General features: G+C 37.1%; 1 protein-coding gene across 4 annotated transcripts in view; it reads right to left on the bottom strand.

Moving 5' to 3' along the window:
• The window catches only part of LOC123523369 (1-phosphatidylinositol 4,5-bisphosphate phosphodiesterase beta-4-like), a 227,829-nt gene that overhangs the window by 21,985 nt on the left and 180,731 nt on the right, over positions 1 to 25,113 (bottom strand). For 3 of the 4 annotated variants that reach the window (XM_053544704.1, XM_053544711.1, XM_053544720.1), the window contains 6 exons: positions 14,737 to 14,821; positions 5,769 to 5,945; positions 5,102 to 5,204; positions 4,506 to 4,670; positions 2,544 to 2,748; positions 1,414 to 1,599 (listed from right to left, as the gene is read on the bottom strand). In XM_053544704.1, coding sequence (XP_053400679.1) covers positions 1,414 to 1,599; positions 2,544 to 2,748; positions 4,506 to 4,670; positions 5,102 to 5,204; positions 5,769 to 5,945; positions 14,737 to 14,821 — 921 coding nt within the window. Of the gene's footprint in view, positions 1 to 1,413; positions 1,600 to 2,543; positions 2,749 to 4,505; positions 4,671 to 5,101; positions 5,205 to 5,768; positions 5,946 to 11,501; positions 11,587 to 14,736; positions 14,822 to 25,113 lie in introns of all 4 variants that reach the window. The other variant, XM_053544716.1, reaches the window with a different exon arrangement.

The raw sequence follows: 25,113 nt of genomic DNA on the forward strand, positions 1-25,113 counted from the left end.
AAAATGGAACCAGTGGTTCAAGAGAAAATAATTATATAGTTTACAGTCTTGCCAGATGGTCGCCTAAGATCAGTCTTTGTGAAATGATTTCAAAATGGGACCAGTGGTTCAAGAGAAAATAATTATATAGTTTACAGTCTTGCCAGATGGTCGCCTAAGATCCCTCTTTGTGAAATGATTTCAAAATGGGACCAGTGGTTCAAGAGAAAATAATTATATAGTTTACAGTCTTGCCAGATGGTCGCCTAAGATCCCTCTTTGTGAAATGATTTCAAAATGGGACCAGTGGTTCATGAGAAAATATAGTTCAAACTTTTTTTCTATTTTTAATAATGGTAATTTTGTTGTTTTGACAAAAAGGAATAATTTAATGATCTTGGAAGCAAGTCACCAAGGAAACATCTTAAAATCAAGCAAGCATTTTAAGTAACATACAGTCAAACTTCGTTCGCTCAAACTTGAATAATTCACACATCACCCTCCACTCCAACATCCTTAATCCAAAAGCTTTTTTTGAGTTTTGTTGAAATGTGAAACAGAGATAGGATCAACTGTTTGTGGGATTAGAAGACTGAATGTAAGCCTAACATACCTTTAAGCTTGCACTTTTAAAGTGATAACTTGGAAAAGAAACTGTCATTTATATGATAATCATGCATGCAAGTTTCATCAAAATATTTTTTCTCATAATGAAAAATTGTCAGTTACTTGCAGAAAACTAGTTCACTCCAATCTATAACCAAGAAAGGTTCAGAGACTATTTCTATGCATTAGGAATATTGAAGAAGGTCATACATCAACTCCTGTGCATAAAGTAGTATAATATAACACTGCTGGGACTACCTAGTCTATCTACTTAGCAGTTTCAATCATGAAGATTTTATCTCTATCACTGATATATATTTATTATAATCTTTGTAAAGGCTTCATTGCAATCATCAAAATTAATGTCTGGGTTTATGAACTCTCATCTCATCTGAGGATATTTGATTGACAAAAACACTGTCATTAAAAATTTATACTGTCCTAAAATATCCCAGTAACACTGGATTAAAATAGAAATTATTTTCAGCTAAATGTTCCAGATCATTTGTTTCTGAATGTACAACTTCTTACATAAAAATTATATATATACCTTGATGTTAAAAAAGCTGACATCTGCATACATAGTTGTGAAAAGAAGGTCAGAAACATCTAATGTATAGGAATATTACATTAAATGGACAAAAGCATTCTCTTAATCGTTAATGATTCCCTGACTGTTTTATAAACTAACACAGAGCATAAACCATCTAATAGTCTCTAAGAAATTTATAATCATTCTGTACATTCTCCTTCCATGAATTTCTGAATTTTTGTTTTCTTCAAGCTCTGTTCATAAAGCATGCCCTATCTATCTGCTGTGAGACCTACCTTCTTTCTTTGAGATCTTGGTTCCATCAGTGCTATTCTGGGCTTGTGCCGGCAATTTTCCATTTCCCGCAGAAGAGTGGCGTTTAGACACAATAGGAATGTCGCCGATATCTTTCTCATCAATCCCCATCTTCATGATCTGATTGGTCAATGGTAGCTGGGGTTTGAATAGTGAGGACACAATATCTGAAAGTTAAATCAAGAGAGCAATTAAGAACAAAAGTAGCTGATGTCAGGCAGATGCACACAATTTCAGAAACTCTGGTCTAATGTCTTTCATTGCTTGAAGAAAACAATATCAGAAAAACCATCCATTATGCCAAATGGTGTAAGCTTGGCTCAAGTATTTAAAAGAATTCTTAGGAAAGTTGATGAAACTTGCTTGGCTCTATTTTGTCATTTGTCTTAAAAAGTAAAATCAATTTTCTAGGTTTATATATGGAGAAAAATCTATGTGACTAGATTTGGGCTTTGCAGTCTTTACTGTGCACCTAGGTGAATCAATAGTCCTCATAACTGAGTTTCATATAGATCAAGTGGAGAATATGGTCTCTGGAGTGTTAACAAGGTGATTATTTGACCTTAAGTGGAATGGATTTTCATCTCAGATGACCAGGATTCAATTTTTGCCTTGATTTCATTAAGACAAACATTCTGACCAAGTGTCATATAGATCAGGTGGAGAATATGGTCCATGTCATATAAATGAGGTAGAAAATCTGGACTCTACCCTGTTAAAATGGTGTTTTTAAAATCTGACCAAAGATAACCCAGTTTCGAGCTTGACATAGATTTCATAAAGACAAACATTCTGACCAGGTTTCACAAAGATCAGGTACAAAATATAGCCTCAAAAGTTGAAAAGATTTTTCTTAGACTTGACCTCATTTTTTACACCAGATGACTAAGTTTCAAACTGATACGAGAATTTCTTCAGATAAACATTCTGACCAAGTTTCATTAAGATTGGGGAAAAAACTGTTAACAAACATATTGTATTGCTGCTGCCTGACAAAGGTTACAAATTACCCACCTATATTCATTAAACTCACTCTGAACCTTTGTTTCAAGTGAGCCAAAATTGTTATTTCAACTGTTTCAAATTGTACAAGAATGAACTGATCACTGACCTTGAAACTCTTCTGGGACGTATGTCTTGAGACTAATACAGCAGAATACAGTAGGTAAGGAGAGAGGAAAGTTGCCCTCTGTACGTAGTGGTATATGTCGGTACCCTGCCTGTAAGCCATCTAGAGGTAGAATTCTCTGCCCTATCATACGACCAGTCTCCTCAAATACAGCAATACGTAACACAGCCAAGTCCGGTAATACTACCTGTAAAATATGTTATTTTTTGTTATAACACAGATAAAAATCCTTTTGGAAGGCTGGTATTTCTTTGTTTTAAAAAAGGTGAATATCCTGCAGAAATTTACGAAACTGGTCTAGCTGGGAAGACTTTACTGTGGGGCATGTTAGACCTCTTTTTGCTTGACCCTTGAATGTCTGCCTTTGCAATCAGTTATTTGTAGAAACATGTCTACTGTTTATCCTAAACTGAAAAAGTAACATCTCTAGTTCATACATTCCCTAACCACAAAGTAGGGTCTAATACTAGATTTAACTTATCAAAACAAGCTTTGCATGTAAACTAGTTATTGCAAAGAAATATTTATTCAAACATTTTCATAATAACAAAATGATACAAGAGGGTCATGATGACCCTGGATCGCTCACCAGAGTAATATTAGCTACATGTTTCAAATGTCAAACTGATGATTTTTAGAAATATTTTGGAAGATTTTCCTATGTACTATCAAGTAACCCCTGGGGCGGGGCCAATTTTACCCCCAAGGGTCATGATTTGAACAAAGTTTGTAGCAGTCTACTAGGCAATGTTACATATCAAATATCTAAGATCTAGGCCTTCTGGTTTATTTTTAGCAAATTTATGAAGATTTCCCTATGTACAATCAAGTAACCCCTGGGGCTGGGTCAATTTGACCCTGGGGGGGTCAAGATTTGAACAACTTTTGTAGAGGTCCCCTAGGCAATGCTTCATGTCAAATATCTAAGCTCTAGACCTTCTGTTGTTTTTTTTTAGAAAATTTTGAAGATTTTTCTATGTACAATCAAATAACTCCATGGGGCGGGGTAAATTTGACCCTGGGGGTCATGATTTGAACAAATTTTGTAGAAGTCTACTAGGAAATCCCACATGTCAAATATCTAAGATCTAGGCCTTCTGGTTTATTTTTAGAAAATGTTTGAAGATTTTCCTATGTAAAATCAAGTGACCCCTGGGGCGGGGTCAATTTTGACCCCGGGGTTCATGATTTGAACAAATTTTGTAGAGGTCCACTAGGCAATGCTAAATGTGAAATATCTAAGCTCTAGGCCTTCTGGTTTATTTTTAGAAAATTTTTGAAGATTTTCCTATGTAAAATCAAGTGACCCCTAAGGCGGGGTCAATTTTGGCCTTGGGGGTCATGATTTGAATAAATTTTGTAGAGGTCCACTAGGCAATGCTACATGTCAAATATCTAAGCTCTAGGCCTTCTGGTTTATTTTTAGAAAATTTTGAAGATTTTTCTATGTACAATCAAGAAACCCCATGGGACGGGGTCAATTTTGGCCTTGGGGGTCATGATTTGAACAAATTTTGTACAAATCTACTAGGCAATGCTACATGTCAAATATCTAAGATCTAGGCCTTCTGGTTTATTTTTAGACAATTGTTGAAGATTTTCCTATGTAAAATCAAGTGACCCCTGGGGCGGGGTCAATTTTGACCCCGGGGGTCATGATTTGAACAAATTTTGTAGAGGTCCACTAGGCAATGCTTTTAAAGATTTTTAAAGTTTTTCCTTCCGGTTGCCATGGCAACCAGAGTTCTGCATGGAATTCAATTCTTTGAACAATTTTTGTAGAGCTTCACCCAAGGAACATTCCTGTGAAGTTTGGATGAAATTGGCCTAGCGGTTTATGAGGAGATGTCATTTAAAGTAAAAAGTTTACGGACGGACGCCGGACAGTGACCCATCCTAATAGCTCACCCTGAACCTTTGGCTCTGGTGAGCTAAAAATCTTACCTTTCTGAAAACAAATTCTTCAGCATTATATACGGGATTCAGGCCATTAGCTGGGACAACTTTGGTACGAAATTCTTTCCTAATCGTATCTGTTGGCAAACCATACATGTCAACCTCAACGTATGTTCCAATCTTCTTGTCTGACAAGAACTGGCCTGACAGCACCTAAATACAGAATACAGCATCCAAAAGTTTGAAGTATTATATAGCATGGCATTATACTTTTAGCGCAATATAGTGTATAACTTCCTTTTTACATGTCTAACAAACACTATTTGTACATTTGATTTTGAGTTGGCACTGCTTTTTTCAAAAGTATTTCAGTTATATAACAACAGACAGTTAACCTTACCAGGGTTCCTGGATTTTGTACCAGTACCAACTCATGAAGCCTAAGTAACAACAACTTCCCCACATGAATAGAAGTGGGAAAACAAACAGTCACGAAGAACTTTTGCATCCTAAGGTATCAAACTGGCAGCCTCTCGATTCGAAGTCTTATATTGTACATACTGAACTACCCCAAATGAAAAAGCAACACCAGTCTTGTAGCAAATAACTGTTAATTCTAAAACATAAAGAGTTAATTTTCTTACCTGTACAGTACAGCATGCTGCTATTACACCTGATATTGGACTTTCTGAGAAAGGATCAAATGTTCTATCTGGACGCCGCATAAAATCTGGCTTCAACAGAAACCTGTATAAACAATAAACACCATAAACTTAGTACTGACTGTAAAGTTAAAACTGGCATTGCATATTCAAATCCTGGTCACGGCACCAATCTTGTATATTTGGAGGTGTCCATGTTTGTTGCAATAATTTTTGCTTTTTCAAGTGACATTCATGATCGATTTAATGAAAATATAGTAATATAATATGCATAATCTACTTAAAAAGCTTCAATACAAAAGTATCATTTTACTTAAAACATTAACTTCAATTCAGACTGGTATTTTGTTATCTTCAGCTTAATCAAAAATTCAAATTTGTTCTCCATTTTGCATTTTCCTTCAGTTCTTTGACTCATGATCACAATGACCTCTATTGAGAAATCAACTCCAATACATGATCAATGTTTCTTATTCTGATGTGTGTTTGCTTAAAACAAGTTTTAATGTATCTGTATTAAGTCAATTACTAATAATTCAACAAGATTTCAATCTGCCCTAGTTTTCATCATTTTACCATAATATCTATGAAGACATGACAGCTAATTTGTATATCTATTGCCTGAAAGATCAAAAGAATGAAAACTTACCCACAGTTCCCATTGTATTCAAATTTTCCCTGATTGAGTTGCATGGCCAAGTCTGGGGTCTGGAAGTTAAGTGCTACCATTTGGCAGCCGGCATTCCAAAAGATCTGAGGCATGTAGTTACTGGAGTCCACACGACCCCCTTTTGGGTATATACGACTCATCTGGCGCTTATTATAACTGAACTGGTTAAGGAAATTATTTCTCACTTGTGACTCAAACTTGCAAATGGTGGCATTTAGAGTGAAGTGTCTTTGCATAAATTTTGCTAGGGAATACATGACATAAACTAACATAAAATTGCATGCAGAACCTCTGAAAAATATTCATTTGAGAGCAAGAGCAAATTTACATTAAGATTAAATATGCAGACAGTATAATGAATTGATTAAAAAAATATTTGTCTGACTCTACCTTAATCATGACCAAATATACAGACATTAACAAGTGTTTGGCACAACTTGACAGTAGAGTAATAGGGAAGTCTGTTAGCCCAAATTAAATAAATATTTAAAATAATGTTAGAATACATAATATATTATAATGTTTAAAAGTCATAGGCCACAAAAAATGATGATGCAGCTACAATTATTCTTGCACAGTGATTTTGTATATATATCTTGAAATGCTGAGTGTAAGATGAAAATCCTACGATCCATAAATGTATTAATATAAAAGCCATAAACATGTTTATAATAACATGCATATACACTGCCACAACAACATTGCATTAAAACAATCATGCAGTTGAAATGTTTCAGTTAAAAAGAAGCTTATTTTTTTTCTCTTCAGTCTAAAACAGGAATAATTAAAGTAACATATGAGCCGTGCCATGAGAAAACCAACATAGTGTGTTTGTGACCAGCATGGATCCAGACCAGCCTGCGTATCCGTGCAGTCTGGTCAGGATCCATGCTGTTCGCTAACAGTTTCTCTAATGGCAATAGGCTTTGAAAGCGAACAGCATGGATCCTGACCAGACTGCACGGATGCGCAGGCTGGTCTGGATCCATGCTGGTCATAAACACACTATGGTGGTTTTCTCATGGAGCGACTCATATTTAGACGAGTTTCAGCTTTATACATTGTTGACTTTTAGTGCTTTAAGGATTGTTAATCAGATTTTGATTTTGGTTAAGTAATGGATTTCTTTGAAACTGTTAACTACTGATCACTTACACAAGTTTTTTTTTTTGCTAAAAAAATGCTAAAAACATGTTAGATTTTCATTTGAAGTACTTTTAATGGTTCCAATCCTAGTTCACCATCCTAGACACTTATTCTAGCAATACAAATTTCATAAACATACTATGATTAAGGAATTGTATGATTATCATATTTTTTTTTAAAAAATTGCATTTATTATTACAAATTTAGCCGATACTCGTAAAAAAATTATTATTACCTCCCTGTGCCTAGCTTGGTTGCACAGCCAAGACAGATTTGAAATTGGAAGCTACAGGCTGTTTTAAAACTTGACTTTTAGGTTATATTGTATAAATATCCTAATATGTACCAAATGCAATTATAAAACAAGAAATTATATTGAACTCAAAGAAAGTCCCTTTTTTATACATTTTTTTTATCAAAGGGGGATAATTACAATATCAAATAAAAACTAGAGGTTTTTTTCACACACAAAAAAACAACAGATATCTCCTGTAACTTACTTTGCAGAAATTTTAAAATGCCACAAATTAAGGGCTATAACTCCAGGGAAAAACATTGAACCATAATATTCCAATGATGTACACAACTAGGCTTGGCAGTGGTAACTGATGTAAAGTTTGGTGAAATTCCAACCAGTGGTATAGAAGTAGCAAAGATCAAAAGAATCGGACAAATCAAGGATCATGACTCAGCTGAAAATCATTTAATCAGAACGTGATGTTAATATGCACAACTACACTTAACACTAATCACTCGTGAGGTTTGGTGAAATTCAGCCTAACTGTATACAGTAAGTAGTGTAAAATATCACAAATCAAGGGTCATAACTCTGCTGAAAATCACTGAAGCAGAACATTCCAATGATATGTATAACTGGGCTTGACACTTATAAATCCTTTAAGGTTTAGTGGAAATATGCCCAATGGTGTAAAGAAGTTGCCAATATATCATTAAATTTGACATAAAGGGCCATAAAGCCTGAAACAAGGCTTGGCAATAATCACTGAATATCACAGAGGTGGAACATGCTGTTAATATGCATAGTAAGACTTGGTCCTAATCACTCTTGTAAGGTTTGGTGGAAATGCACTGTATTATACAAGCTACATGGCTAAAACATCATGTTATTTGACAAATCACGGGCTATAACTCTATTAAACAAGAGGACCATGATGGTCCTGAATCGCTCACCTGTCTCCACATGACCCAATTTTCATGAAGATCCATTGAAAAATATGGCTTCTAGAGAGGTCACAAGGTTTTTCTATTATCTGACCTAATGACCTAGTTTTTGAAGGCACATGACCCAGTTCTGATCTTGACCTAGATATTATCAAGGTGAACATTCTCACCAATTTTCATAAAGATCTCATGAAGAGTATGGCCTCTAGAGAGGTCACAAGGTTTTTCTATTTTTATACCTACTGACCTAATTTTGGCAACATGTGACCCAGTTTCAAATTTTATCTAGATATCATCAAGGTGAACATTCAGACAAATTTTCATGAAGATCCATTGAAAAATATGGCCTCTAGAGTGGTCAAAAGGTTTTTCTATATTTAGACCTACTGACCTAGTTTTTGACCACAGTTGACCCAGTTTCGAACTTGACCTAGATATCATCAAGATGAATATTCAGACCAACTTCCATACAGATCCCATGAAAAATATGGCCTCTAGAGAGGTCACAAGGTTTTTTTATTATTTGACCTACTGACCTAGTTTTTGATGGCATGTGACCCAGTTTCGAACTTGACCTAGATGTCATCAAGGTGAACATTCTGACCAATTTTCATGAAGATCCATTGAAAAGTATGCTCTCTAGAGAGGTCACAAGATTTTTCTATTTTTAGACCTACTGACCTAGTTTTTGACTGCAGTTGACCCAGTTTCAAACCTGACCTAGATATCATCAAGATGAACACTCAGACCAACTTTCATACAGATCCCATGAAAAATATGGCCTCTAGAGAGGTCACAAGGTTTTTTCATTATTTGACCTACTGACCTACTTTTTGAAAACACGTGACCCACTTTCGAACTTGACCTAGATATAATCAAGGTGAACATTCTGACCAATTTTTATGAAGATCTATTCATAAGTATGGCCTCTACAGAGGTCATAAGGTTTTTCTATTTTTAGACCTACTGACCTAGTTTTTGACCCCACGTGACCCAGTTTCAAACTTGACCTAGATATCATCAAGATGAACATTCAGACTAATTTTCATACAGATCCCATGAAAAATATGGCCTTTAGAGAGGTCACAAGGTTTTTCTATTATTTGACCTACTGACCTAGTTTTTGAAGGCACGTGACCCAGTTTCGAACTTGACCTAGATATCATCAAGATGAACATTCTGATCAATTTTCATGAAGATCTTGTGAAATATATGGCCTTTAGAGAGGTCACAAGGTTTTTCTATTTTTAGACCTACTGACCTAGTTTTTGACTGCACGTGACCCAGTTTCGAACTTGACCTAGATATCATCAAGCTGAACATTCTGACCAATTTTCATAAAGATCCCATGAAAAATGTGACCTCTAGAGTGGTCACAAGTAAAAGTTTACGCACGCACGGACGGACTAACGCACGGACGGACGACGGACGACGGACGCTGCGTGATCACAAAAGCTCACCTTGTCACTTTGTGACAGGTGAGCTAAAAACATTGAACCTGAACATGTCCATAATATGCACAAGACATTATGTAGGCATGACAATGATCACTTTTGTGAAGTTTGATGTAAATCCTGGGAGCAGTTGCCCGGACAAGGTAAATCCAACAAATTTAAGGTCATAACGCCACTGAAAATCACTGAACTGAACTGGAATATGCCAACAATACGCACAATGAGGCATGGTACTGATAACTCCTTTAATATTTGGTGGAATTTCACCAAATAATAAAAGAGAAGTGGCTGAAACATCATAAAATTTGATAAATCAAGAGCACATTTTTGATGAAAATCATCAGACCAGAAAGTGCCGAAAAATATGTAGGCCACCAAAACATCATAAAATTTGCCAAATCAAGGGCCATAACGCCACTGAAAATCATCAAACCTAAAAATGCCAATGATATACACAATGAGGTTTGGCAATAATCACTTGTAAAGTTTGAGGCAAATCTGAAAAATGAAAACGGTCAAACAATGTTGCTAAAATGTTTCAGATCACCTTTAAGTAAAGCCTAAATGAAATGATTTAGTGACCTTCTCCTGTAAAAGCTGACTGCTGACATAAATGAGGATTTTAAATATTTTGAATTTCAAGAAAATGGGCTTGTTATCTTGGGAGAAAAAAAAATTTAAAATCTGCTAAAAAGATTGGGCAATTGAGAACTTTGGTTTCTAAAATTCATCATTTTAAATTTTTCTCTTTTTATACAGTCAAGCCTGTATTAAGCAGCTAACCAAGGAAGCAACACAATCTGGCTGCCTAAGGCAAGAAGCTGCTTAAGACAAGTGGAAACAAGGCAGTCTGAAAGACAGCTATATCCCCCGCCACTGTTATGGATAGTGAAAAAGTTGATGGTATTGGGAGGAACCACTGACGTTGTTAAGTATATTTTATAGTTCATGTATGACAACATCAAGGAATTTGAAAATCCTTCGAAGGGTTTAGGAGATACAGAGCAAACACAAAATGGAAGGCTCAAACCTTTTACCTTGAGTTGTGACCTTGACCTTGAGCTGACTCATGAGTTCTGCATATAGTCTTGATGAGGTGATCATTGACCCAAGTTTCATGAAAATTCTTCAAGGGGTTTAGGAGATACAGAGAGGACATAAAATAGAAGACTCAAACCTTTGACTTCGAGTTTCATGAAAATCCTTTAAGAGGCTTAGGAGATACAGAGCGGACACAAAATGGATGGCTCAAACCTTTGACCATGAGTTGTGACCTGACCTTGAGCTGACATGGCCGACTCATAAATTCTACACATCGTCTTGATGAGGTGATCATTTGACCCAAGTTTCATGAAAATCCTTCAAGGGGTTTAGGAGATACAGAGCAGACACAAAGTTTAACGGACAGACGGACTGACCGACGGATGATGGAGACCATTCCTAAAACCCCGCACCACTCGTAGCAGAGGACTAATTAGAACAAAAAATCAGTTTGGGAAATTAGCAGAGTGGCAGCTAAAGGAAGTGGCTTCTAAGCAGTTTCAACTGTAAGCTAAATCAATGAAAACTACATGTTTACAGAAAAGTAATTAGGTAACTGAACACAAGAAGCTGCAGTACTATTTGACTTTTGGAAGTCTTTCTCTTATTTAAAAGCAATCATTTATTTAAATTTCTTTAAAGAATATTTTATCTGAAAAAGATTTTGCATAAAAATCTGCTTTTGCAACAGTAAATATGTTGTTTTTTTCTGGGAATTGGAATGACTGTTAATATTATGATAGGGTAAAGAAATGAAAAAAAAAAACACAACACAGAATACAAACCTTCTTATTTTACCTAACGAACATTCTGATTAAAGAAAACTATTAATTGATTTCACAACTGGCATGCAAAAAAGTCACATGACACGGGTGCAAGACAAGGATACTTAACAAATTCAATGCACGAATTGGCTATTAGACCCAAGGCACTTCTTTCATTGAAAGACGACATATGGCAACAAATCCGTCGAGCTGTTTGAAAAAAATACATGCAAATATTGTAAAACACTGAACAATTCACTACATTCAAATAAAAAGGTACAATTTTAGTTAATTTCATGCAAAAGTGTAATGCTAATAAAATCAAGTACATGTAGTATATGATTCAACTGGATGGGTGAAAAATTGCATGTCTCCCTATGCATATACTCTTCATAATGCAGTTACTGCTCCTTCATTTTTCAGGAAAAGAAATGTTGGTCACAGAAAGAAATTATTTCTGATGAACCTTGTTGAAATCTTATACCTGCATTTATACACAACTTCTATTATTTCAGAATTACCGCTGCTGCATTTTCTATAGCTTGGATGTTTGATAGAATAATGCCTGGAATTATGGTGCCTTTTCTCTTCTTGCTAATGTTTTAGGTTTTGACAGTCAATGCATTAGAATACATGAAGTAGCTAAGATAAGTTTTATTTAAAATAAAAAGAACTTAAAGGGACTGTAACTCTGCGCAAATCAATCAAGCGAGATGCACCAAACATACACACAACTATGCTTTACACCAACTTCTCCTCTACAGTTTCACTGAACAGAGAGGGGTTTTTAAGATCAAGCATAGACAAGAACTTTTACATAAACTTCTTTGTATTACAAAGGGCCATAACTCAGTGAAAAATCATTCAACTGTAAAACCTGTAGTATATGCAAAACAAGGCTTAGTACTGATTGTTCCTATCAAGTTTCATTCAAATCTAATCTGTGCAGGTAATATCAATAATACGCAAAACTTGGATATATACCAATCACTCCGGTAAAGTTTCATTTAAATCTGACCCGAGTTTTTTTAGGAGTATAGAAAAGCTAAGTGCAAACAGATAGCAAAGGCAAAAGCAGTATGTGTCTCCCACAAAATGGGGAGACTTAATTTCTACAAAATATTACATGTAACTTGTGCGTTAATTTTTTCCTCAAGAATGGAGGTCTTTCTTATCTCATCATAGAATACATCCATCTGATCACTTCACATGACAAAGAACATGACCTTTGACTAACAAATCTCAAAATTAAGAAGGGTCAGTGGTGAATGTTCCTTTTGTACCAAAGGTCAATGTGATCTACATCTTTCACCCACTAAGTTGACTAACCTCAAGATCATTCAGGGTTATTCACTGCCCACTGGCAACGTGTCTCCATAGTTTGGGGGCCAAAGGTTGTCATTCGCATGATATTGAGCAAAAAGGTTTTTTGCACAAGTCACTATGACCTTGACCCTATAACCTCAAATCAATAAGTGTAATCTGCAGCATACCAAGTCAGAGGATCTATGTCAAGGATGTTTTAAGATATTGGGCATAAACAGTTTTTGTACTAAGTCACTGTGTCCTTGACCCGCTGACCTCAACATTAATGTGTGGGGAAGGGTCCTCCACTGCCCATGGGCAATGTGCCTGAAAAGCCTGAGATCATAGGTCAAGATATTCCCAAGATATTGTGTGAAAACCTTTTGTGCTAGCAGTCAGTGTGATATTAACCTTTGACCCATTGACCTCAAAATCAAAGGGGTCATACACTGCCCATTGGCAATGTGCCTGAGAAGTAAGACAACTGTGGTCAAAGGCATTCTCAAAATATTAAATGGAAAAGGATTTTGTTCCAACAGTTACTTTCATTTCCGCAATTGACCCAATGAACTTTAAATTTAAAAGGATAATGCACTGACCATGGGCAATGTGCCTGCAAAGTTTGAAGATCTAAGGTAAAGGTACTTTCAAGATATAAAGTTTTATACTAAGTCACTGTGACCTTGTTCTTTGACCTCAAAAACAAAACAGGTCATGCATTACCCATGGGCAAAATATCTGCCAAGTTTAAGGATCATTGGTTAAAGGGTTTACCGTATTTTCCCGAATTAAGGCCCCCCTCTAATTAACGCCCCCCACCCGTTTTGGAGGGAAAAAAGTCAACAAGAACGGAAAAAAAATCACCTACCTCATTTTTATAAGTCCACATAATAAGTAATTTACAGTAAGTATCCAATGTATTAAGAATTAAACACACTTTTAAACAGTTCATGTACCGTAAATGCAAAACGTTTATACCAAGTACGGTACGTATCCAATCATCAAATAGAAAATCAAACGGTAAATCCATTTTTGGTTTGTTTTTGCACCACCCGCGCACAAGCTTCCTGTCGACTTTAAACAAATTTGCAGCAAAATGTTAACCTTTTCTTCGGCAGTTTTAATAACTTTTAATTTAAAAGCCGACACATAAGCAGCATGTCAAACCACTGACATTGTGTATTGCCACCCGCATATACCAAGGAAAATATTATCGGAGTACACAGCTGTTTGGGTATGATGATGTAATGTGTAATGTGTGTCACGGAATACATGAGGTACCGTATTTAAATGCATAATTTTAAGACACACTGCATTAAATTGGATGCCAAATAATTACGTTTTGGGGGAATTAAACAACACAGAAACACTTTACAGTTGGTTTGAACGATGTTTTTAAGTTTTGTAAAAAATTTTCATTTTTTATTTTTTTTTTACCTCAAATGAACGCCCCCTCTTTGGAAAATGTAACGCCCCCCGGGGGCATTTATTCGGGAAAATACGGTATATGACTTTGAGCAGAAATGCTTTTGGTATGAACAGTCACTGTGGCAACGACCTTTAAAATCAACAGGTTCAAGCAATGCCCATTGACAGTGCCTGCAAAGTATAAGGATCATAGGTGTAACGGTTCTTAAGATTGTGAGTAGAAGTGTTTATTGTACTAACAGACACTGTGATCTTGACCTTTGAGACAACAACCTCAAAATCAATAGGGGTCATCCACTGGCCATGAGCAAACCAAGCATCAGACTTAAGGATCAAAGATCAAAGCATTCTTAACTTATTGAGGTGAAATGAAATTGCAAACAAACAGACAGACAACCTGTGCCATCACATAATACATCCCTTCGGGCATAACAAAATGCACCACTAAAAACACACAACAGTCAAAACAACACAATTTCATAGCAACCACTTCTCAAAAATGCAATAAGAATGCTTTCAGCATGCATTTTGAAATCAGACCTAAACTGTCCTCATTTACACAACACAAAAGAGTGAAAGAAAAATGCAAGAAAAAAAATAAACAAAATATCCTAGGAGAAAGGATACTTAACAAATTCTATAGCTTGTGTCTTAAGATAACCAAGGCCAGTGTTTTCATTAAAGGAGGACATGTGATAGTGAAAATTCCTATCTGAAAAACATAACACAGACAACACTGTGATGTAAGGCATTATGGGAAAATGTGTCAAACATAACACTGGAACATGATGGTTAATACCTGTGTAAGAAGCCACCTTATTTTTCTGTTGAGTCTTAGGTATAGCAATTTTCACACATTTCTATTAACCTTTACCCTGCTAAATTTCTAAATTAGACTGGTCCATCATTCAATTTGGGCAATACCATTTTCTTTTATTCGAAGGGATGTTCACTGAAATTTTACTGACTAAATAGCGAACAGTGCAGACCATGATCAGCCTGCACGGATGTGCAGACTGATCTTGGTCTGCACTGGTCGCAAAGGCAGAATCAATTGCTGCCAGCAGGCTAAAGGTTAAACAATGCAGCAAAACCCTAGATGCATATCTTGACTTTATTTAATTCTAAGGTGGATGCACATTTTCAACCATTGACCTTTCACAAGTAAACTGGATACCCTCTTCCAAGGCTAGAAATTAACTTCTTTTGCATCTGCATTTTTTTGGTAGTACAAGAAATTTCAACTTGCAAAATATCAACTTTACTCAAATGTTTACTCAAAAAATCAACTATTTTCACAGAAATCTTATATACAGGAATACCTAGTTATTATGCCCCCTTTCGAAGAAGGAGGGGTATATTGTTTTGCAGTTGTCGGTCGGTCGGTCGGTCGGTCGGTCGGAATGTAGACCAATCCGTTTCCGGATGATAACTCAAGAACGCTTGGGCCTAGGATCATGAAAGTTGATAGGGAGGTTGGTCATCACCAGTAGATGACCCCTACTGATTTTGAGGTCAGTATGTTAAAGGTCAAGGTCACAGTGACCCTGAATAGTAAAACGGTTTCCAGATGATAACTCAAGAACACTTGGGCCTAGGATCCTGAAAGTTTATAAGAAGGTTGGTAATGTCCAGCAGATGACCCCTATTGATTTTGAGGTCAATATGTTAAAGGTCAAGGTCACAGTGACCCTGAATAGTAAAACGGTTTCCGGATGATAACTCAAGAACGCTTAGGCCTAGGGTCACGAAAGTTGATAGGGAGGTTGGTCATGACCAGCAGATGACCCCTATTGATTTTGAGGTCAGTAGGTCAAAGGTCAAGGTCACAGTGACCAGGAACAGTAAAATGGTATCCAGGCAATATCTCAAGAACGCTTTGGTTTAGTGTCAGGAAAATTGATAGATAGGTTGGCCATGACCAGCAGATGATCCCTATTGATTTTGAGGTCATTAGGTCAAAGGTCAAGGTCACACTGGCCAGGAAGAGTGAAACGGTTTCTGATCTTCTTGTCCAAAACCATAAGGCCCAGGGCTTTGATATTTGGTATGTAGCAAAATCTAGTGGTCCTCTACTAAGATTGTTGAGATTATTTCACTGGGGTCAAATATGCACCCACCCCGGGGGTCACATGGTTTATATAGACTTATATAGGGAAAAACTTTGAAAATCTTCTTGTCCAAACCACAAAGACTATGGCTTTGATATTTTGTAATGTAGCATCATTTAGTGGTTCTCTAACAAGTTTGTTCAAATTATCCCTCTAGGGTCAAATATAACCCCGCCCCAGGGGTCATATGGTTCATATAGACTTATATAGGGAAAAACTTAGAATCTTCATGTCCATAACTTACATCATTCAAATTTGGACCACATGTATAGTTTTGAATGGCAAGATGAACCTTGACATGAGTTGACCTTGATCTTGACCTAGTGACCTACTTTCACATTTCTGTAGCTACAGCCTTCAAATTTGGACCACATGCATAGGTCTGTGTACCGAAAAAAACTTTGAACTTGTTATTGACCTAGTGACTTCTTTCACATTTTTGAAGGTACAGGCTTTAAATTTGGACCACATGCATAGCTTTTTGTTCAAAAACAAAATTTGACCTTGATTTTGACCTAGTGACCTACTTTCACATTTCTCAAGCTACAGCCTTCAAATTTGAACCACAAGCATAGTTTTGTGTACTGAAATGAACTTTGATCTTGAGACTGACCTAGTGACCTACTTTCACATTTCTTAAGGTACAGGCTTCAAATTTGGACCACTTGCATAGTTTTGTGTTCTGAAATAAATTTTGACCTTGATTCTGACCTATTGACCTACTTTCACATTTCTCAAGCTACAGCCTTCAAATTTGAACCACATGCATAGTTTTGTGTACCGAAATGAACTTTGATCTTGAGATTGACCTAGTGACCTACTTTCACATTTCTGAAGCTACAGGCTTCAAATTTGGACCGCATGCATATTTTTGTGTTCTGAATTGAAATTTGACATTGATTTTTACCTATTACCTACTTTCACATTTCTCAAGCTACAACCTCCAAATCTGAAGCACATGCATAGTTCTGTCTACCAAAATGAACTTTGACCTTGAAATTGATCTAGTGACCTGCTTTCACATTTCTCAAGCCACAGCTTTCAAATCTGGACCACATACACATTGTTTTGTACCAAAATTAAATTTGACCTTGATTTTGACCTTGAGCTAGTCTTGAAATTTGGAACATTCAAAAATGGCTAAGTGGATGGCGCCAAGATCACTCTGTAATCTCTTGTTAGGTAAATAGGTTAAAGGTCAAGGTCAGATTAAACCAGAATGGTAGAACTTTTGTTTACAGTGAGCATATAATTTCTGTTCCTTGTGCAATTACTGAATGCATCAAGGGGGGCATTTCGTGTTCGACGAGCTCTTGTTTTTTTTTTGGCCTGCAATTTGCAGAGTCATATTAAGGTGGTTCTGCACGTTTGAAAAACCGGAAGTGATATCGTAACGTCATTTATCCGGAAAACGTAGAATAAAGCCTGGATTCGGCGTACGGAAATGAAAATCAATTTATGAATTAATCGAAACCTGTGAGTAAATTTATTACAATGACACTGTTGCTATATTTCTAAAGTCAAAATATGACATTAAAACATATGGCACGTTAAAAAATCAAAATAATGTCTTAAAATTAGCGTGAAATGTCCGGTTCACTTTAATCATGATCACATATCTCAAAAATAAGCACACCGACCTATATATTTTATTTCACCAAATTAAAGGCCATATGTTTATTAACAACCGTGTGGAGTTTCATCAAAATCTACATTGTAGAAAAAATTCTATTTTTGAAAATGTTATGAAAGTTATGATTTTCCCATAGACTCCCATTATGAAATATTGCATGAGGTCCAAATTTTTCAAATCAGTCTAGCAAAAAATCAAGCACACGACCCTATCTTTTTTATTTGCTAAATTTTCTAGGTATATATGAAGTTTTGAAAAATCAGAGTTTAATCAAATTCTACATTGTAGAAAAAATTTCGTTCCAAACGTGCAGAACTACCTTAAATTGACTGTCAGTGTGTATCAAAATATGCAAATAAAATATCATATCAACAAAGCAGTATGCGCAAAGTGTAAAACTGTTAAACATCATCAACTGATGTGTACAGTGTAACAAGAGGGCCATAATGGCCCTATATCGCTCACCTGTTATCATTGCACTTAAGGACAAGAAGGTCAAAAAATCATAATCAAAGTCCAAAGGACAGGAACAACAAAGGGAAGAAATTTAACCAAAAAGATAAAAAAAATTCTTACAAGGTACAGATATGTCAAAATGCACCTAAAAATTGGAGGTACCATCCATGTTGTACCACAGAAAAGTGGTCTTGGTTTTTCCCTACGGCCAATAATAAACAAGTAGCTGCGTTGAATAAACGCTTGATGCTCCCCCCCCTCCCCCCGGTGGCATCCTTGTCGATACAAAGCAACCTAAGTCCAAAACGAGGTCAAGTTCAAGGTCAAACTGAGGTCAGGTGACGTCTGAAGATGAGGAATGGTCACAGGTTACATCTGCATTAGTATCAAGTCATTCTAGTTAGGGAAATTGATGCTAGACGAAACGGTCCCATTTGGTTAACATCGTACGGACGGACGAATGGACAGGACAATCACTATATGCCTCCCGCATCAGTAGATGCCGGGGGCATAAAAAGTTACTATATAAGCTATTTATAGTAACATAAAAGGGAAGTAATTAAACAAGAGGACCATGATGGTCCTGAATCGCTCACCTCTTCCCACATGATCCAGTTTTGAGTATGACGTCGTTTTTTCTATTATTTGACATAGTGACCTAGTTTTTGAGCTCATGTGACCCAGTTTTGAACTTGACCTAGATATTATCAAGATGAAAATTCTGACCAATTTTCATGAAGATCCATTGAAAAATATGGTCTCTAGAGAGGTCACAAGGTTTTTCTATTATTTGACCTATTGACCTAGTTTTTTAAGGCACATGACCCAGTTTCAAACTTGACCTAGATATCATCAAGGTCAACATTCTGACCAATTTTCATGAAAATCCATTCAAGGGTATGGCCTCTAGAGAGGTCACAAGGTTTTTCTATTTCAAGACCTACTGACCTAGTTTTTGATCGCAGTTGACCCAGTTTCAAACTTGACCTAGATATCATCAAGATACACATTCAGACCAACTTTCATACAGATCCAATGAAAAATATGGCCTCTAGAGAGGTCACGTTTTTTCATTTTTTGACCTACTGACCTACTTTTTGATGGCACGTGACCCACTTTCGAACTTGACCTAGATATCATCAAGATGAACATTCTGATCAATTTTTATGGAGATCCATTCACAAGTATGGCCTCTAGAGAGGTCACAAGGTTTTTCTATTTTTAGACCTACTGACCTAGTTTTTGACCGCACATGACCCTGTTTCGAACTTGATCTAGATATCATCAAGACGAACATTCAGACCAACTTTCATGAAGATCCATTGAAAAATATGGCCTTTAGAGAGGTCACAAGGTTTTTCTATTATTTGACCTACTGACCTAGTTTTTGAGGGCACGTGACCCACTTTCAAACTTGACCTAGATATCATCAAGATGAACATTCAGACCAACTTCCATACAGATCCCATGGAAAATATGGCCTCTAGAGAGGTCACAAGGTTTTTCTATTATTTGACCTACTGACCTAGTTTTTGACGGCACATGACCCACTTTCGAACTTGACTTCATCAAGGTGAACATTCTGACCAATTTTCATGAAGATTTCATGAAATATATGGCCTCTAGAGAGATCACAAGGTTTTTCTATTTTTAGACCTACTGACCTAGTTTTTCACCGCATGTGACCCAGTTTCGAACTTGACCTAGATATCATCCAGATGAACATTCAGACATACAGATCCCATGAATAATATGGCCTTTAGAGAGGTCACAAGGTTTTTCTATTATTTGACCTACTGACCTAGTTTTTGAGGGCACGTGACCCACTTTCGAACTTGACCTAGATATCATCAAGCTGAACGTTCTGACCAATTTTCATGAAGATCTTGTGAAATATATGGCCTCTAGAAAGGTCACAAGGTTTTTCTATTTTTAGACCTACTGACCTAGTTTTTGACCACACGTGACCCAGTTTCGAACCTGACCTAAATATCGTCAAGCTGAACGTTTTGACCAATTTTCATGAAGATCTTGTGAAATATATGGCCTTTAGAGAGGTCACAAGGTTTTTCTATTTTTAGACCTCCTGACCTAGTTTTTGAAGGCACATGACCCAGTTTCGAACTTGACCTAGATATCATCAAGGTGAACATTCAGACCAATTTTCATGAAGATTTTGTGAAATATATGGCCTCTAGAGAGGTCACAAGGATTTTCTATTTTTAGACCTACTGACCTAGTTTTTGATGGCACGTGACCCAGTTTTGAACTTGACCTAGAATTTACAAAGATGAACATTCTGACCCATTTTCATAAAGATCCCATGAAAAATGTGACCTCTAGAGATGTCACAAGGAAAAGTTTACGGACGCATGGATGCACGACGGACACCGCGCAATCACAAAAGCTCACCTTGTCACTTTGTGACAGGTGAGCTGAAAAAAAATTATTGTAAGTGAACAAAAGAAGGCTCTGCCAAATAAAAACAAGGGCACTGCAATGCAACGCAAATGCAGAGCAATATACACACAAAACAAAGTCATATGACCTTTGACCCCTAAGTGTGACCTTGACCTTGAAGTGAGCCATCCGAAACATGCGCTCTGCACGTCGTTTCACTTGGGGTGAACATTTGTGTCAGGTTTCTCTGAAATCCTTCAAGGGGTTCAAGAGTTACAGGGCGGAAGGGAAATTGCTAACCAACAGACAGACGGACACTGAGGCGATAACATAATACGTCCCTTCGGGCATATAAAAAGGAATCAAGATCTTATGGTGATACAAGTTGTGTGCAAGTCTGGTTAAAATCAAATCATAAATGAAGCTGCTATTGTGCAGACAAGGTCAAACTAGAAAATGCTTTTGTAAAAAAGAACATATCTCCCCCAATGCAAAGTCCTATAGGCAAGAAGTCAATAGGGGTCAGGAGCGAAAGTCAAAGAGAAACTGATGGTTGGCTGCAATAGGGATCATCTACTTGGCATGTCCAATCATCCCTCTAAATTTCAACACTCTTGGCCTAGTGGTTCTCAAGTCACTGTTCAGGCTTCTGTGACCTTGACCTTTGAACAAGTGACCTCAAAATAAATAGGGGTCATCTACTCTGCATGTCCAATCATCCTATTAAGTTTCAACATTGTAGGTCAAGTGGTTCTCAAGTTATTTCCAAAAAATGATTTACATGAACAGGCCACTGTGACCTTGACCTTTAATAGACTGACCCCAAAATCAATAGGGGTCATCTACTCTGCATGTTCAATCATCCTATGAAGTTTCAACATTCTGGTCAAGTGGTTCTCAAGTTATTGATCGGAACTGGTTATCAATGTTCAGGTCCCTGAGACCTTGACCTTTAACGGAGTGACCCCAAAAACAATAGGGGTCATTTACTCTGCATGAACAATCAGCCTATGAAGTTTCAACATTCTGGGTCGAGAGGTTCTCAAGTTATTGATTGGAAATGGTTTTCCATGTTCAGGCCCCTGTGGCCTTGACCTTTAATAGAGTGACCCTTAAATCGTTGGGGGTCATCTATTCTGCATGACCAATCATCCTATGAAGTTTCATCATTCTGGGTCAAGTGGTTCTTAAGTTACTGACCGGAAATGGTTTTCAATGTTCAGGCCCCTGTGACCTTTCACAGAGTGACCCCAAAATCGTTAGGGGTCATCTACTCTTTATGACCAATCATCCTATTAAGTTTCAACATTCTGGGTCAAGTGGTTCTCAAGTTAATGACCGGAAATGGTTTTTAATGTTCAGGCCCCTGTGACCTTGACCTTTAATGGAGTGACCCCAAAATCGACAGGGATTATCTACTTTGCCTGTACAATCATCCTATGAAGTTTCAACATTCTGGGTCAAGTGGTTCTCTAGTTATTGATCAGAAATGGTTTTCAATGTTCAGGCCCCTGTGACCTTGACCTTTGACGGAGTGACCCCAAAATCAATAGGGGTCATCTACTATTCATGATCAATCATCCTATGAAGTTTCAACATTCTGGGTCAAGTGGTTCTCTAGTTATTGATCCGAAATGGTTTTCAATGTTCAGGCCCCTGTGACCTTGACCTTTCACAGAATGACCCCAAAATCAATAGGGGTCATCTACTCTACATGACCAATCATCCTATGAAGTTTCAACATTCTGGGTCAAGTGGTTCTCTATTTATTGATCGTAAATGGTTTTCAATGTTCGGGCCCCTGTGACCTTGACCTTTAATGAAGTGACCCTAAAATCGATAGGGGTCATCTACTTTGCATGAACAATCATCCTATGAAGTTTCAACATTCTGGGTCAAGTGGTTCTCAAGTTACTGACCGGAAATGGTTTTCCATGTTCAGGCCCCTGTGACCTTGACCTTTGATGGAGTGACCCCAAAATCAATAGGGGTCATCTTCTCTTTATGACCAATCACCCTATGAAGTTTCAACATTCTGGGTCAAGTGGATCTCTAGTTATTGATCGAAAATGGTTTTCAATGTTCAGGCCCCTGTGACCTTGACCTTTGGCGGAGTGACCCCAAAATCAATAGGGGTCATCTACTCTTCATGATCAATAATCCTATGAGGTTTCAACATTCTGGGTCAAGTGGTTCTCTAGTTATTGGTCGGAAATGGTTTTCAATGTTCAGGCCCCTGTGACCTTGACCTTTCACAGAATGACCCCAAAATCAATAGGGGTCATCTACTCTTGATGATCAATCATCCTATGAAGTTTCAACATTCTGGGTCAAGTGGTTCTCTAGTTATTGATCGGAAATGGTTTTCAATGTTCGGGCCCCTGTGACCTTGACCTTTAATGGAGTGACCCTAAAATCGATAGGGGTCATCTACTTTGCATGAACAATCATCCTACGAAGTTTCAACATTCTTGGTCAAGTGGTTCTCAAGTTACTGACCAGAAATGGTTTTCAATGTTCAGGCCCCTGTGACCTTGACCTTTGATGGAGTGACCCCAAAATCAATAGGGGTCATCTTCTCTTTATGACCAATCTCCCTATGAAGTTTCAACATTCTGGGTCAAGTGGTTCTCTAGTTATTGATCGAAAATGGTTTTCAATGTTCGGGCCCCTGTGACCTTGACCTTTGGCGGAGTGACCCCAAAAACAATAGGGGTCGTCTACTCCAGCAGCCCTACAACCCTATGAAGTTTAAAGGTTCTAGGTCAAATGGTTCTCCAGTTATTGCTCGGAAATGAAGTGTGACGTACGGACGGACGGACAGGGCAAAAACAATATGTCTCCTTGGGGAGACATAAATATCTAACTTTGGCCCTTTCAGGGGCCATAACTCTGGAACCCATTATGGGATCTGGCCGGTTCAAGAAAGGTTCCAAGATCTTGAGGTGATACAAGTTTTGTGCAAGTCTGATTAAATTCAAGTCATAAATGAAGCTGCTATTGTGCAGACAAGGTCAAAATAGCTAATTTTGGCCCATTCAGGGGCCATAACTCTGGAACCCATTATGGGATCTGGCCAGTTCAAGAAAGGAAACGAGATCTTATGATGACACAAGTTTTGTGCAAGTTTGATTAAATTCAAATCAAAAACAAGAGCACCGCCTTGCGGGTGGTGACGCTCATCTGATTTTTTTTGTATAATAGAAATATAGTCCTACCCATGATTTTCTAAGTCTAAAAAGGGTCATCATTCTTGCAAAAAGCAGGATAGAGTCATGTTTCTTGATGTACAGTGTCCGCTTATGATGGTGAAAAACTGTTGCAAGTTTTAAAGAAATAGCTTTGATAGATTATGAGAAAAGCTGACCTAAACATAAAACTTTACCAAGAAAACTGATTTTCTAAGTCCAAAAGGGGCAATAATTCTTGCAAAAAGCAAGATGGAGTTATGTTTCTTGCTGTACAAGGTCAGCTTATGATGGTGAACAAGTATTGCAAGTTTCAAAGCAATAGCTTTGATAGTTCAAGAGAAAAAGTTGACCTAAACATAAAACTTAACCAAGAAATCTGATATTTTCTAAGTCCAAAAGGGGCCATAAATCTTGCAAAAAGCAGGATGGAGTTATGTTTCTTGCTGTACAGGGTCAGCTTATGATGGTGATCAAGTGTTGCAAGTTTTAAAGCAATAGCATTGATAGATTAGGAGAAAAGCTGACCTAAACATAAAACTTAACCAAGAAAACTGATTTTCTAAGTCCAAAAGGGGCAATAATTCTTGCAAAAAAGCAGGATGGAGTTATGTTTCTTGCTGTAAAGGGTCAGCTTATGATGGTGAACAAGTGTTGCAAGTTTTAAAGCAATAGCATTGATAGATTATGAGAAAAGCTGACCTAAACATAAAACTTTACCAAGAAAACTGATTTTCTAAGTCCAAAAGGGGCAATAATTCTTGCAAAAAGCAAGATGGAGTTATGTTTCTTGATGTACGGGGTCAGCTTATGATGGCGAACAAGTATTGCAAGTTTCAAAGCAATAGCTTTGATAGTTTTGGAGAAAAGTTGACCTAAACATAAAACTTAACCAAGAAATCTGATATTTTCTAAGTCTAAAAGGGGCCATAAATCTTGCAAAAAGCAGGATGGAGTTATGTTTCTTGCTGTACAGGGTCAGCTTATGATGGTGAACAAGTGTTGCAAGTTTCAAAGTAATAGCTTTGATAGTTTAGGAGAAAAGCTGACCTAAACATAAAACTTAACCAGGCAACGCCGGCGCAGACACCGACACCGATCAAGTGATAACAATGACTCATCATTTTTTTCAAAAAGTCAGATGAGCTAATGAAGCTGCTGTTTTGCAGACAAGGTCAAAATAGCTAATTCTGGCCCTTTCAGTTGCCATAACTCT

Source organism: Mercenaria mercenaria, chromosome 1 (assembly GCF_021730395.1).
Source record: "Mercenaria mercenaria strain notata chromosome 1, MADL_Memer_1, whole genome shotgun sequence".
NCBI classification, from domain to species: Eukaryota; Metazoa; Mollusca; class Bivalvia; order Venerida; family Veneridae; genus Mercenaria; species Mercenaria mercenaria.